A 16,217-nucleotide genomic window follows, 5' to 3' on the forward strand; every position below is an offset into this window, starting at 1 on the left:
TGAAAATAATTGAAACTATGTAAAAAAATGTATTATTTATGAAAATAACTGAAAATATGTAAAAAATGTTATTATTTATGAAAATAATTGAATTATTGCCATGAAATTTCTAAAAAAAATGTGTAAATAATTGAATTTCTGTGAAATTTTTATTATTCATTAAAATATTTAAAAGTTTGGGTAAAATTTGAATAAAATAGTCAGATATTGAAAAATCATTAAATTGAGGAGAAAATTTTAGAAAATAATTGAAATTTTTCCAAGAAATTTATTAAAATTTTTGTAAAGAATTGAATTTTGGAGAAGAATTTTATTATACTTTTTAAAAATAATTGAATTTCTGCCATTATTTTGTAACTTCTCAAAAAAAAATTTTATTAGGGATTTTAAGTAGAATTCTTCTATAAATTCATTACTTTTTAATAATTAATTAAATATATATTAAGAAATTTAACTGATTTCATAAGAACTTGAATTATTAAATTTTTCAAAAATCTAAGTTATCTTTAAAATTTCTGATTAATTCAAATTCTATTATTATTTATTTATTTATTACCAAAAAGATATAAAATTTCCATCTATATTGTGTAAATTAATTTATTTCTTTTGAAGGAAAAATTTTTTTTTTATTTATTAAAAATATAGCGAATTTACTAAAAATAAAATAGTAATTTAAGTGATTTAATCTTTATTTAATAAGTGGCTGTTAAAATAATAATTATGTATTACTCCATATTTTATGTATGTATGCATAATACAAATATACGAATAATGTTCATCGTAAAATGTTGTGTATTTACATTTTAAACATAAATTAGTGTTCTATTTATAAAAATGACAAATTACTCTTCTTTTTTCATATATTATATATACGTAACTTCAATGATTTTCTCTTCTACCCCGTGAAATAAAAAAAAAGAAAAAAAAATAAACAACAATAATAATAATATAAAAACAAAAATATCAATACTATTGTTTCTATTAAAAAAACAACAATAATGAAATATAAGAAAATAATGAGAATTAAAATTTTTGCAAGCATGTGGGATCGAACCCTGGAATTTTCGTGACGCATAAAGCATAATACCGCGCAGCCACGATGACTTTGACTTTGACTAATGAATTATTGTTCAAAATTTAATGAATTATTTTATTTATAATAGCTATAAATAATAATAATTTCATTTTTAATATTTATAAATAAATTTATTTTAATTTTTAACATTTATGAATAAATTTCTAAATAAAAATTGTCAAATAAATTCACTGTAAACAAATAAAAAATATATCTTTTATCGCCATAGAATTAAAAATCTATAAGACTTCCTTCATTTCTCTTTCCCTTCATCAAAAAAAAAAAATTATTTAACATTTATACATGGCAAATTTATCATATATATATATGTACACTACATACAATATGAAACTGTTAAACAGAAATTAATTAAAATTCCAGAAGAACATCATCAAACAGTTAACGAGACGTATACGTTATATATATGTACACACCTTGTCAATATTTAAAATAAGTCTATAGAGCCTATTGCTGATTAATAGTATTAGTAATAATATTATTCTTGACATATCGACGTACAGTGAATTTAATTAATGAAGACGACGCTCTGTCTCTCTCTCTCTCTCTCCCTTGAGACGAAAAAAAATTTTTTTTTTCACCTTAAGAGAGAGCTTAAAATATTCTCCCTTTTAATAATTAGTATTATTATTATTTCATTATTAACATTATTATTATTATTATTAACATTATTATTATTAACATTGTTATTATTAATATTATTCATTGCTATCAATAATTCTCATTATTACTACAATTTGACGCAAAAACATTACCACTAGCGAGAGAGTCAATGGCGCCCTCTGTCAATAAATTTTAACGCGGGCTTTTTAAATTTAAAAATTTATTTTTTTCGTTTTAATTAAATTAATTTATATATTTATTAAATATTATTACTTATACTATTTTTATTCTACTATTATTTATTATTATTATTTATTATTATTATTATTTATTATTTATTATATATATGAAGTACGATATAACGGACAGGAAGTGAAGATACTATATATATACTACAATGCCAATATCATTTGTCTGAAATGAAATTGAAATGGAGAAAAATTTATCATTGATAGAGAAAAAAAATATAGAAAAACGGAAGAAAAGAAATACGAAAAAAAAGAATATTGAGAAAATAAATAAAAATCCAGTCGTGGGTATTATTATCGATAACCCAGCCGCACGATTGGCATCGATTGTCAAAGCATAGACTGCCCTCTTCAAGAAACGGTTAACCTCCAGACGAACGAGTTTATAATCTAACAAAGATTTTCTTCCAAAAGAATTTTTTTTCTTCCCCAAAAATGAGTGAAAAATTTTTTCACTTTCCTTCCAATGTAATATAATATGGCAAAAATGAGTTTAATGAAACAACTTTTTTTAAAAAAGGGACATTTTGTATTATACACTATACTTAACCTATAATATAACGGTTTTAAAAGTTAACCTATAAATATACTTTTCTAACCTAAACATTCTTTTAAAAAAAAAGTGGAAAAAGTTTAGAAAATGTTTTCTGCCTTGAAAATTTTAATATAATTTTTTTTTTAATTTTCTACTCCTACCCCTCTCGCACCTAAACTGGTAAAAATTAATATCGAAACTTCGTATTTATTCTAACCTCAAATTTTAAACTGATGGCTTCAGAATACTTTTCTAACCTAAAACCACTGAAAAAATTGCTTCATTCTTTTCAGTGTCGTAAAAACAAAAAAAAACAAAAAAATTTTTTTAACTATCCCGATTAATAAAAATTTTAACTAAATAAATAATAAATAGTGTTTTTGTAAAAGTAGTAAAAAATAGAAGAAAGAGAGAGAGAGGCGATTATCGACTTTTTCAAGATTAGAAGTTAATAACAGCAACATGCACGCGATATTTACCTACAAATGTTTAAAAATTTCATTACATTAAAAGCACATGTAATCTTAATGATCTTTTTCTTTAATTATCAACACAAAGTGCAGGAATCATTCAAATCCATTTATCTTTAACGGATAAGTACACTACAAAATTCAATAAATTCTGTTCTAGAAACAAAAGAAAAAAAATTCTACTAAATTTCTTTTTTAAAACTAACATTTCTTTTCTTCATTCAAAATTGAAACGTTTTAAAAAAAATAATACTGGAATGTTATAGGTTCAATAGTGGATACATTGAAAAAAAAAAAAAAAAGAAAACGATTCAATCGTAAAAATTCGAGCGAATTTAACAAGAGAAAAGAGCTAGGCTCGATGCCAAGAAAATATAGATACAACTTAAACCGCAATGCCTTTAAAATTGAAAGAATTTCTGCGCCAATAACGAGTCATCATCAACGAATTCGCGAAAAATAAAAGTAGACAAAAAAAATTCGCCAAATATTTTAATTTTTCCTTTGTTAATTTATAATATAGAATAGATGTCTTTGTTCCCTTTGTTTAAAATGTGTATATTTTAAATTTTTTTAAAATGTTCATCTATTAAAAAAAAATTCGTCCGCTATGTTGGATCCGACATTTTGAATTTTTAAAAACTAACACCAGATTCGAAATTTCTGACCTCAAAATTTAAAAACATTTTATTAAAATTATATTTAAAAAAATTCAATTATTATAAAGAATTTTATTAAAATTTTTTAAAAGAATTCAATTATTTCAAATAATTTTATTAAAATTGTATTAAAAATAATTGAAATAATGCGAATTATTTAAATATAATTTTATAAAAATCTATTTAAGGAATTGATTTTTTTCGAAAAATATTAGGAAAATTTTGTTTTAAATAATTGAATTCCTGTGGAAATTTTTTTATTTATCAAATTAATTGAATTCTTTTGAAAATTTTTATTAAAATTGTATTGAAAACAATTCAATTATTATAAAGAATTTTATTAAAAATTTTTAAAATAATTGAATTCTTTCAAAGAATTTTATTAAAATTGTATTAAAAATACTTGAAATCCTGGAATAAGTTTTAATATTTATAAAAATAATTGAATTCTTGCAACCATTACTATTAAAATTTTTAAAAATAATTCAATTCTTTAAAAAAATTTATTAAAATTATATTGAAAACAATTTAATTATTATAAAGAATTTTTAAAATTTTTTTAAAAAAATTCAATTATTTCAAAGAATTTTATTAAAATTGTATTAAAAATACTTGAAATCCTGCGATAAGTTTTAATATTTATAAAAATAGATGAATTCTTGCAACGATTATTAAAATTTTTAAAAATAATTGAATTCTTTTAAAAAAATTTATTAAAATTATTGAAAACAATTTAATTATTATAAAGAATTTTTTTAATTTTTTTTTTAAATTCAATTATTTCAAAGAATTTTATTAAAATTGTATTAAAAATAATTGAAATCCAGCGATGAGTTTTAATATTTATATAAAAATAGTTGAATTCTTGCAACGATTATTAAAATTTTAAAAAATAATTGAATTCTTGCGAAGAATTTTATAAAAATCTATTTAAATAATTGATTTTTTTCGAAAAAAATATTAGGAAAATTCAGTTTTAAATAATTGAATTCCTGTGAAAATTTTTTTATTTAGCAAAATAATTGAATGTCAGGGAAGAATTTTTATAAAAATCTATTTAAAAAATTAATTTTTTCGAAAAATATTAGAAAAATTCTGTTTTAAATCATTGAATTCCTGTTAAAATTTTTTTATTTATCAAAATAATTGAATCTTTGCGAAAAATTTTATAAACATTTTTTTTAAATCATTCAACTCTTTTGGAAAATTTTTTATTAAAATAGTAGATAATAAAAATCATTCAATTACGAAAAATTTGTGAAAATAATTAAATAGTTTTAAAGAATTTTATTAAAATTTTTTTCCAATAACTTTATTAAAATTTTTTAAAATAATTTTCTTATTTCAACTGTTAACAAATTTAAAGTACTGTATACGAAAAAAAACTTTTAGTTTTTTAAATTTTTTCTCTAAAAATACTAAAAATATAAGAAATGAAATGAAAATATTAAAAAATAGTATGAAAATAATAGTAGTAATTTTTATAAATTAATAAATTTCTACAAAATTTGAACTTTTTAAATATTTTGCAAATTTTAGGTTATGTTTAAATTTTCGATTCCGACGTTTCACTAAATAAATATAGCAAAGAAACGAGAATAACAATAAAAAAATAGAGTAGAAAGAAAATTTTTGAAAAAAATATTCATTTTGATTATTAGAGAATAAAAAAAACCTAACCTCACCTGTTTATTATCAGCCAAGGAATGAACTGGAATGGACTGAGAATTATTCGAAATCCCATCGACACTTTCAATATTATTTGAATTGTTACTCAAACTATTATCGACGACATTAGTATTTAATTCACCATTTGTTTCATTTGTCAATTGTACAACAACACGATTTTCCGTATTTTTATCACTTGTCAATGGTTCCTGACGATGTTCCGGGCCAGGGGCCATTTTGATTGAAATCGACAGTTCACTATCAATACTCACACCACCTCCACCACCACCACCACCATCATCATCGTCATCATTACCGTCCACATCTTTAAAACCAATACGAAAATCCCGTGATCCTCTCATTTAAGTTTACCCCACACCCCCCTTTAAAAGGGGGGGACTTTTAAAATTTTTTAGACTTGTCCACTAATTCTTGAAAAGAAACAAAAAACACACCCCGAAAAAAAATAAAATTTCACCACGTCCTCGATTTTTCCTCAATTAACATCAAGTGATGAAAATTTTTGCACACTCCCCAATTTGAATAATTCCAAACAAGACAATCATCACTTGTCATTATTATGTCGAGTCATGAAAATTAGGAATCTTTTTCGAAAATATTATCTAAAAAAGAATTTTTTCACTTTTGAGAGAAGAAAATGGCACTTTTCTGATTTCTTTGAAAAATTAGTCCTCGCGATATGAATCTTAACCTAAAATTTATCCATTTCCACCTTTTTAAAGATTTTTCATCGTCCCACCCTTTTAGGTTGAGAACATTCGAACACTTTGAAATAAATAACTTCTATTTATGAAAAATTCTTTAGTTGAAAAAAAGGAAAACTCTCGATTAGATTTTCAATTTCCCTTTTCTGCGAAATCAAAGGAAGAAAAAATTTTTTCCATATACCGAAAATTTTTCTTATAACACACACAGTGAGAAAAAAAATACTATTACACGTCAAATGCCGAGAAGGAAGAGAGAACAAGTTTTTCACATATACACTCCTCACGTACACTACATTTACACGTCTCTGGAGTGGGACCGAATTCAAAATGGCGACCGTACGACGTTATCATAAGAATTATTTCAAAAAAATCATTTTTCATTACGAGATAGAGAGAGAGAGGGAGGAAAAAAGGTCCTTTCCTCTTTTCTATTATTCCCTTTTTTTAAATTTAAAAACACTGATTTTATTTTTCACATGATGATGATGATGATGATGTGTCAGGGCCGCATCGATTTATCACCATCAGCATCATTTTCTCGAAATTGTCCATTTTTACAAAAAAAAAAAAATAGTCTCATAAACACGAGAATTGTTCCTCTTTTCGTTAAATAAAAATTACTTGATGAAATTTTGGAAAAAATTACACTAAAATTGAAACAAATTCTGGGTACATGGATGGGAAAAATCCTTGACAGTTTATCGATCGGCGAGATTAACCTTCTCTGGGGTCTCTCTCTCTTTCTCACTCACTCGGGGTTTTTCGTTTTATGTGTGTGTTTCTTTAAGGGCCAAGAATGGAATTCAACACGTGTCAGTCTAATTTTTAAAAAAACACTTTTCAATTCTCAAGTTTTTTTTTATTATTCTCCACCATTTGTCCCTTCATCCCCACCACTTAATGTTTTTTCAAGAAATATTTCCTTTTTTATCAGGGAAGAACACAAATCAAAAATGAGAACATAAAACTATTGTTTTAACACTTGTGGAGGGATAAATAAAAATTTAACACACAAGGGGGAAGGGGGGGAGAGAGACACACAGTGCGAGAAACAGAAAAAAAAACTCTAGACACTCGCGAATAACAGTGACGTATATCTCGTTTTTATTTTATATACACACAGACACACACGAAATATGACGATTGAAAACTGTTTATTTCGCCGATGAGAAAAAAAAGGGGTTCACACTCTCAATCAAGTATTTTTTATGTACATTTTTTGTGTGGGTGGTTCTTTTTTCTGCCAGGGGAACGAGAGAGTGTAACTGTCGCGAAGTTGTGCGCCCGGAGAGTTTTTTTTCAGTGTTCTTTTTTTTTTTTTGGTCTTTTTTTTTTAACTTTTGCTCGACACACGAAACGCTTTTGCGCAGACAAATGTTGAGCCGCCTTCTGGCGATTCCAAAAATGTCGTCTGGTCTCAGGAGCGTAACAATCAGTGTCATTACCCTCCCCGGGGGTTTTGTAATAAATAATTTTTAAAACTTTTTTTTTACTTTAAGAGAGAAAAAAACCTATAATTTTTGAGAATGAAAATAAAATCGAAAAAGAATTTTGTCCATTATTCGTTTGTTTCGAGAAAATATATTTTCTTTTCAAAAATTGACAGATGAGGTTAGTTTAGTATTCTGGCGCGAAATTCAAATCAAAACGAAAATTTTTTTTTGTATATTTTAAACAATTGTTAACATTTATTAGCAAATAATGCTAACAATAGTTAGGCAACAATAGAGATTTCAATTTCGAATTAAATTTTTTGGGGAGAATTTTCTTTAAACACGTAACTGGAAATTTGTATTGTACAGGTAAGTCAGGAGCGGAAAATCAAGGCGACAAGGACCCCAGGAGAGAAAAATAGAAAATGGTAAAAAAAAGATGTAAAATAATAAAAGGTAGAATTAACAAGCGAACGAGAAGGAAATAAATAATAAATAGTAGGAAACAAAAAATAAGCAAAATAAATCAATTTCGCGCCTGTTTTTGAAAGATTTATCGAAAGCTTTAAAATCGACTAATCGAAGTTGCGTTTCGAGAAATCTCGAATCATTGACGTTCTGTTATTTTTCTACTGCGTTTCTGGCGTGTGCGTGTGCAACACTGGGAGCAATATTTCAATTATTATTTTTTTTTCTTCTCTCCCACACGTTCGTTCGTGAGCAATAGTTCTTAGATAATAATTAACATCACTGATTGCAAGTGGTGTTTTGTCATTCGCGATAACAGTGATATTATAAAGAAAAATAATTTTTTTTCACTCTTCTCTTTTCATTTATAACTACCTCACTTTAGAATAGAACAAACAATCCGTGAAGAATTATCTTTTTTTCTCTTTGAATAAAAAATAAAGTAATCTCAGTTTTATACTCGTCAAGTGTCAGTATCGCGAAAGAGGAAGAATCGAATAAACTGGAAAAATGACGGAAACGGAAAATATTTTCATCTTCGTACCCAATATCATTGGTAAATAAAAGTGTGACAACTTGTATATTATTTACGAAAATCAAAATATAAAACATTCATTCATAATTCTTAGCAGAGTTCAAATATTTTTTTTCATCGTTATTATTGATATTATTTTGGTATTTATTACTATTATTATTATATAATAAATTAATCATACATGTCTGATAAATATTTATATTAATTATGTATTTAATTATTAATTATTAAAGTTTACATTAAGAAAAAATAAACAAATCTTTAATTATATTAACGATTTATCAAAAAAATGTATTTTGTTGTTAAATTAAATAAATTCATTTCTTTAATATTTTATTTCATTTTCCCTCGAGATGAAATGAGATTTATTTATAAATTTTATTGATTTTTCGTGTGTTTTACTCCATTTAAAATCGCAACAAAATGGAAATATTTTTCTAAAACTTATTTTTTGATTAATAAAAAGCAAATTTTTGTATAATTTACAATTGAATAAATATTTTTTACTATTATTTAAAAAATATTATAATAAATTTTCATTTTTTTTTCTATAAAAAAAATTTTTTTTTTAAAATTCAATTGTACGCAACAATAATGGTATTCTTACGGATGAAGATGTATCCGGTATTTGAAAGACTTCTTCTATTGATTGTATTTAACATTCTATCACACATTTTATATAACTTTCAATGTCGGGTAAAATATACCACACAGAACGCATGAATATATTTGATTAAATTTTCTAACCAAGAATCAAATAATATTTACAAAGAAAATTTTTGGGATATTCTAACCTGAAAATATAAAAAAAGAATTCTTCGACTACATTTCAGGTCAATATAACATTAGAAAAATTTTTTTTTTTAAAAAAGTGCAGTACTGTATCTAAAAGTACTATTCTCCTTCTTTAATAGGCATTTTGAAAATTAAAAAATATTTATTTGTCTCTGAGAAATCGTCTGTTTAAGTTTTTGAGGCAGAATTACAAAATTCAAGATGGTGGATTCAATATGGCGGAGGAGTTTTTTTAAAATTAACTGTATTCGCTTGAAAATTGTTGCTAGAGGATTTTCGGGGTCGCTGACAACGAATTTGACGTTACATTTTCAAAATTCAAAATGGCGGATCCAATATGGCGAACGAATTTTTAAAAAATTGTTAAATTGTTATTAAATTTAGTATCCAGGGGTTTTCGAGGTCGCTTATTACGAATCTGGTATTACTTTCTTAAAATACAAAATGGGGGATTCAATATGGCGGCGAGTTATTTAAAAATTAACTGTATTCGCTTGAAAATTGTTACTTGGGGGTTTTTGGGGTCGCTGATTGCGAATTCAATGTTAGATTTTTAAAATACAAAATGGGGGATCCAATATGGCGGTGAGTTATTTTAAAATGAACTATATTCGCTTGAAAATTGTTACTTGGGGGTTTTTTGGGTCGCTGATTGCGAATTCGGTGTTAGTTTCTTAAAATACAAAATGGCGGATCCAATATGGCGGATGATCTTTTTTTTTGATAATTGCTAGAATTCGCTTAAAAATTGTCGCTCGGGGGTTTTTGGGGTCGCTGAACACGAATTTGATGTTAGATTTTCAAAATTCGAAATGGCGGATCGAATTAAATGGAAACTTTCAATTAGAGTAACAAGAACAGAAGAAGTACAGAATTATTTTTTAATGATAAAACATATTTTTAATTTTATATTTTGTACAGATATATTTGAAGTTATATTATTTAATATAATTATTTATTCTAGTTTTTAATTATTTCTTTTGTTTTAAATATAGGATATGGAAGAGTGATATTGGCCCTAATATCGTTTTACTTTATGCCAACGAATCACATTATTGCGTCATGGTGTTACATTACGAGTGCACTATTGGATGCATTCGATGGACATGCAGCTAGATATTTCAATCAAAGTACAAAATTTGGTGCTATTTTGGATCAATTGACAGATCGTTGTGGCACAATGTGCCTCCTAGTTACACTCAGTCATTTTTATCCAGCCTATACATTTTGGTTTCAACTCAGTATGGCCATTGATATTGCGTGTCATTGGATTTTTCTACACACGTAAGAAATTTTTGCACAGAATAATAAAGCAGATCCCTAAAGTTAGCGTCTTGGCTATTAGTATCATCAAAATATTATTAATTTTAGAAACAACAAAATAAAAAATATTTAAAAATATTATTTTCTGTATGTTTAATTCGTTGTTCTTTTGATTCATTTAAAGAAGAAAACTAAAATTTTTCAGGTCATTGCTTCAAGGGAAAACGAGTCACAAATTTATTGACATGTCGGAAAATCCAATAATGCGTGTTTACTATACAAATCGAACGGTATTGTTTTTCATGTGCGCTGGAAATGAGGCGTTTTATGCTGCTCTGTACCTCTTGCATTTCACCGAAGGACCCATATGTGAGTTGAACATTTTAAAAAACCAATTTTAAAACCCAAATTATATAATCAATTATTCTTATAAAGTATTATAAATGTGCATACTAAAAACCGACTTTAAATTATTCCACTTTTTTATTTATAAAAAAAAGTTCCTTGAGGGATAAAATGATGATTTAATGTCTCCACTTGAGAACGCCAAGGTCACCGCCAGATGGCAGTAAAAATTCCAAGAAGGAACTGCGAACTGCCATCTAGCGGTGACCTTGGCGTTCGCAGGTGGAGAATATCATCTCCATATTGAATCTCAAAATATTAGTCAATATTCGTAATTCTATAATTTATTTTATAGACTAATTAATTAATTAATTATTTTATAGAATCTAAAATTAATTTATTAATTAAATTAATAATATTAATTTTGTTTTCATTTCAGTGGCCGGAATAAGTTTGTTCAGAGCAATTCTCTTACTCTCAGCTCCAGTTGCATTAGTGAAAACAATTCTTTCTCTAATTCACGGCTATGTCGCGTGCATAAATCTTGGAATAATTGATGTGAAAGAACGCGAACAACAGCGAAAAGTAAAATAAATATAAAAATTCTCAATTTAATTTCTCTTTTTTTGGAAAAAGAAAATCTCTTAAGCAAACTAGTCAGCATATATGTGATGAAGAAAATCGGTTCTTCCCCCCTTTTTAAAAACTCCAATGTATGTGAAATAGAAAAAAAAGTATACAATATAGATAAATTTTTTCTTCCATAAAAAAGTTCAAAAACGAAAAAAAAAAGATTTATTTAATTTATTTACAATCTTTCATTTAGGAAAAAGAAAAATTAAAATATTTTGAATTAGATACAAAAATCTACATTTCATCTTTTTATTTTTGTTCCTTTCGTATATATATATATATTACTTTAAAATTTCAAATATTTAATTTAATATAAAAAATATGTTTAAGTTAAAAATTACTCTTTATAAAAATAAATATTTAAAAAAAATATTTCAATATAAATTCAATAAATTTTTCTATAAAAAATGAAATTTTTAATTTTGAAAAAAAAATGAAATTTTTAATTTTGAAAAAAAATGCTACACAGAGATAAAAATGAAAAGTTTGTGAATAAATAAATATATCGTTAACTGGGTCACTTTATTTTTAAATTAAAATAGAGAGAGAAATATATATATATATATATATTTTTCGATCCACGAAATATTTTTCATGTATAAAAAAAAAATAGAACTTGAATGTGTCTATATAAATATAAAAATATGTATGTAAATGTACAATCACTGTGAAAATCCATTCCATAATATTTACCGCATTTTATTACTCATTTTTTTATAATTATAAGTTTTTTTCGATTTTCGTTTATTATTATTATAAAAAACACATTAAACTTTCTCTCACACACCTATACGACATATATATTTAAATAATTCTACAAATTAATAAATGTGTAGGAAAGTGTTGAAATTAAGTTTCTTTTTTGCTTTAGAAAATTGTATGATTTAGGGAAAAAAGAATAAAATTTGTTGTCGAAATGAAAAAAAATCCACGTTTCTTTATATTTATTTATTTTTTTAAATGTTATTCCTGGTTATTAATCACTAATATAATTATTTAATTAATTGAGTGATGAATTAAATAATTAATTACGTTATTAACTAATAATTATGTAAATAATTAATTAAGTTATTAACTAATTATGTAAATAATTAGTTAATGAAAAACTGTTAATTTATAGATATTAACTATTTTTATTAACCAACTAATTAAATTAATTAAAAAATTGTCACAAACAATAAAAAACCGCTTTTAACTAATTATTTAGTTAAACAATTAATTTATCACCTAATTAATCAATTGTTAGTTGATTAAATTGTTTATGAAATTATTAATAAAAATAAAAGTAACCGATTTTAAATAATTAATTAATTAATTAATTGGTTAATAATTCATTAATTGAATAATTAATTAATTATTTAGTTAAATAAAAAGTTAATTATTTGATTAATCACTAACTTAATTACTTAATTAATTAATATTATAATAAATTACATAAATAAATTGAGTTCATCACTTAATTATTCACTAATTTAATTTCTTAATTAATCAATTAGTTAGTTAATTATTGAATAATTAAGTTTTCAGTTAAGATATTTAATAATTAATTAATTAAATACTGTTAATTTATAATTAATAACAATTTTAATTGATCAATTAATTAAATTGTTTATAAAAATATTGAAAACATAACAATAAAATTAACTGCTTTCAACTAATTATTTAAATAATTAATTAATTACTTCATTAATCAGTTAGTGAATTAATTAGTTAATTAAATTGTTTATAAAATTATTACGATCTTCATTATTATTAATATTACACTATAGTTACTTTTATTTTACGAGGTTAGTGGAAAATTTGCAATCAGATACCAAGAAGACCATATATATAACTTTTTTGTATTTATAAAAAAAAATTATCTTTATATAAATATATATTTTTTAACAAAACATCTTTTAAATTAAAAGATTATAGAGATTTTGGAAATTTTTATCATTTGAAAAATTGCGAAACGTTTAAAGCGTTTAAAGTATACCATTTGGGGAGAAAGATATTAAACTTTCTCTAAAAAAAAACTATTTTGGAATTTTAGGTTATGTTAGCTTTAGTGTAAAAAATGCACCCCCCCCCCCTTTCCCATTATAGGAAAAACGTTAATAAATTTATTTCCAAAAAGGGAAGAAATTATTTCTTTACAAGAGTATATCTAAATTCATTGTTGCCAATTCAAAAATAATTTTTCGTTAAAGCCTATAATATATGTATATATATTATTGAGGGTTAAGAGCCTCTTGACGGATGATTACTTTGTTTATTTATAGAATTTGGCAATAACAACAGAACCTGGATATCTCTTTTGTTCTCCTTTTTTTTTCTTTCACAAATATATCAAACACACGAAAATGAAAAATTTTGTGCTTGTCTTTCTTATAGAGCTCTAAATAATAATGGTAATTTTACAATTTTTCTCTATATCAAAGATAATAAAATTTTGATGTTAAAAAAAAGAAAATGAAAAAAAAACATAACTTCCAACGACGTAGTCACTGTGCCACGTGACGTTTTGTACGTTACAGAGAGAGAGAGAGAGAGAGAGAAAAAAAAAATTAATAATCATCTATATAATACTGAATGTTCTTTTTTATCTCTATTTATTTTATTATAAAAAAATTATCATAAAAATTCATTTTCTGAAAATGAAAAATTTTTCAAATAAAAATAATAATAGAATTTCCATTTATTTTATTATTTACTATTCTCAAGAATTGAAGATTCTCAAGGACGTTCTCTAACACACAAGTTCGAAGAGCAAAAATCACGTTTCTATTGTAATACGGTGGTAATACATATTAAACGAAAATTAACAATCGTTACGAATTTACATTGTCAGAAAATAAAAAAAAAATTTTTAAATATCGCTATATCAGTAAAATAGAAATTTTTTTTTGTAGGAAAAAAATTTTTTCTTTCTATAGAAAAATATTCCTCTCCCCTTCGCAAAAAGAGAATATAATTATTAGAAGTATGTATATGTATATACGAAATAGAAAAACTAACCTCAAAATATGTATTTCTCTTCTCAAATGGTCATGTCCAGTCACGTTTAAGCGCCATATTTACAACAAATTATTAACACACTTCAAACAATATTACACGCACGTTGAGAATGAAAAAAATATATATATTAAAGATTCACTGCACGACTTCTAATCTCTTTATATATTAAATATATCACACAAAAAATATATATATATGTATATGTACAGTATGTATAAAGTTGTATATTTATTATTAGTAAAAAGGTACAAATTGCCTCGTGATTCGCGATGACAATATATTAAAATAATAAAAAGGAAAAATTACTTTTAAATTCGTTGCTGAGACGTGTTTCTCTTTTTTTTAAATTGTTGCTATTATTTTTGAAAAAGAAAACAATAAATGACGGATTAGTTATTTTTTTTTGAAAAATATAGATATACTTTTTTTTCAATCAAAGAAATAAAAAGAAAAATGAACACACACACTGCACAACCGGCATTCGCGTGTATTTCTTATAGTGACACTGAAAGAACATAAGATGGCGCTGTGGACGTAGCGAAAATTCGTACTAAAATGTCACGTGATCGCAGGGGAAAACAAAAATTAGTTTTTTTTTTAATTTCAAAAAATATAAATATTGAACTTTGTAACAATGATGATGAGGCATATTTTAAAATTCCTCTTTTGTTATAGGAAAAACTTTTCATTATTTCTTGTCATTTTATTAAACACTATATTTTATTTATTATTATTTTTCATTCTTTAACATACGTAAAACCCTATAACCTTCGATTACCCAGAAATCTGTTCAAAATTTTAAACTAAAGGCGGGAAAAAAGTTTTCAAAATGAGAAAAATGTAATTTTCTTTTAATTTCTTCTCTTAAATAGTGTAAATTGTGACTAATATTAAAAGTTTATTTAACAATGAGATATTATTATTATTATTTATTATACAGTTCAATTATTTATTATCTTTATTTATTTTATTTTTAAATCAAATATGATTTTTAAATAATAATAATAAATAATAATTATTAATAATAATAATAAATAATAATAATTAATAATAAAAATAATAATAACAACAATAATAATAATAATATTATTACATATTATTATCAATTTGAAATTATTATTATTATAATTGTACTATAATTTTTAAATAAAATTTTTTTAATGCCTGATTGCGCCAGGTTATTTTTAAATAAAAATTTGATATAAATTAAAAAAACAGTTTTTCGAAAAAATATGGAATTCTTTATTTCTTGTTTCTTCCATTACGGTTTTGTAAATATAAAATAAACTCAATAAACTCTAAATAATTCGTATTAATCCACAATTTTTTTCCTTCTCTTATTTCATAATCATTTAATTCACTCAAACAGCATAAAAATGAAGTGTTCATATTTTATAAATAAAAATGAGTCACAAAAATTAGAAAAATTTATAGAAAACAAAAACATTTGTTTAAATATTCTGTTAACATAATTTATAATTTTTTTATAGACGAATTTCATATTTCACATGTACGGATTTTTTTTAAGTTTAAAAATAACATTTTTAACTGAAAAATTCCTTTCTGACACCTGAAGAATTAAAGTTTAAAAAAACAATTTTCTTTAGATAAAAAAAATAATAGAAAACAATGATTGACAAAAATAGGAAAAAATAGAAAAAAAATTATAGAAAAAAATTCAGAGTATTAAAAAAAATGATAAGAAAAATTCAGAGTATTAAAAAAAATGAAAATTTTCATT

The 16,217-nt window shown here is 23.7% G+C and overlaps 2 protein-coding genes across 2 annotated transcripts in view; one reads left to right on the plus strand and one right to left on the minus strand.

The window, feature by feature from the left end:
* Positions 1 to 7,402, minus strand: part of LOC122508684 (M-phase inducer phosphatase) — a 43,867-nt gene extending 36,465 nt beyond the window's left edge. The window contains exon 1 of the mRNA XM_043622172.1: positions 5,294 to 7,402. Within this exon, the coding sequence (XP_043478107.1) occupies positions 5,294 to 5,638 (345 nt within the window). The 5' untranslated portion in view covers positions 5,639 to 7,402. The remainder of the gene's footprint in view (positions 1 to 5,293) is intronic.
* Positions 7,403 to 8,054: 652 nt separating this feature from the next.
* On the plus strand, positions 8,055 to 11,453 carry LOC122508685 (CDP-diacylglycerol--inositol 3-phosphatidyltransferase). The gene is made up of 4 exons (XM_043622173.1): positions 8,055 to 8,461; positions 10,231 to 10,519; positions 10,704 to 10,867; positions 11,283 to 11,453. The coding sequence occupies exons 1-4, from the start codon at positions 8,416 to 8,418 to the stop codon at positions 11,435 to 11,437; spliced, it is 654 nt and encodes a 217-aa protein (XP_043478108.1). The 5' UTR covers positions 8,055 to 8,415; the 3' UTR covers positions 11,438 to 11,453.
* Positions 11,454 to 16,217: the final 4,764 nt, after the last annotated feature.

Source organism: Leptopilina heterotoma, unplaced genomic scaffold (assembly GCF_015476425.1).
Source record: "Leptopilina heterotoma isolate Lh14 unplaced genomic scaffold, ASM1547642v1 Lhet_55, whole genome shotgun sequence".
NCBI classification, from domain to species: domain Eukaryota; kingdom Metazoa; phylum Arthropoda; class Insecta; order Hymenoptera; family Figitidae; genus Leptopilina; species Leptopilina heterotoma.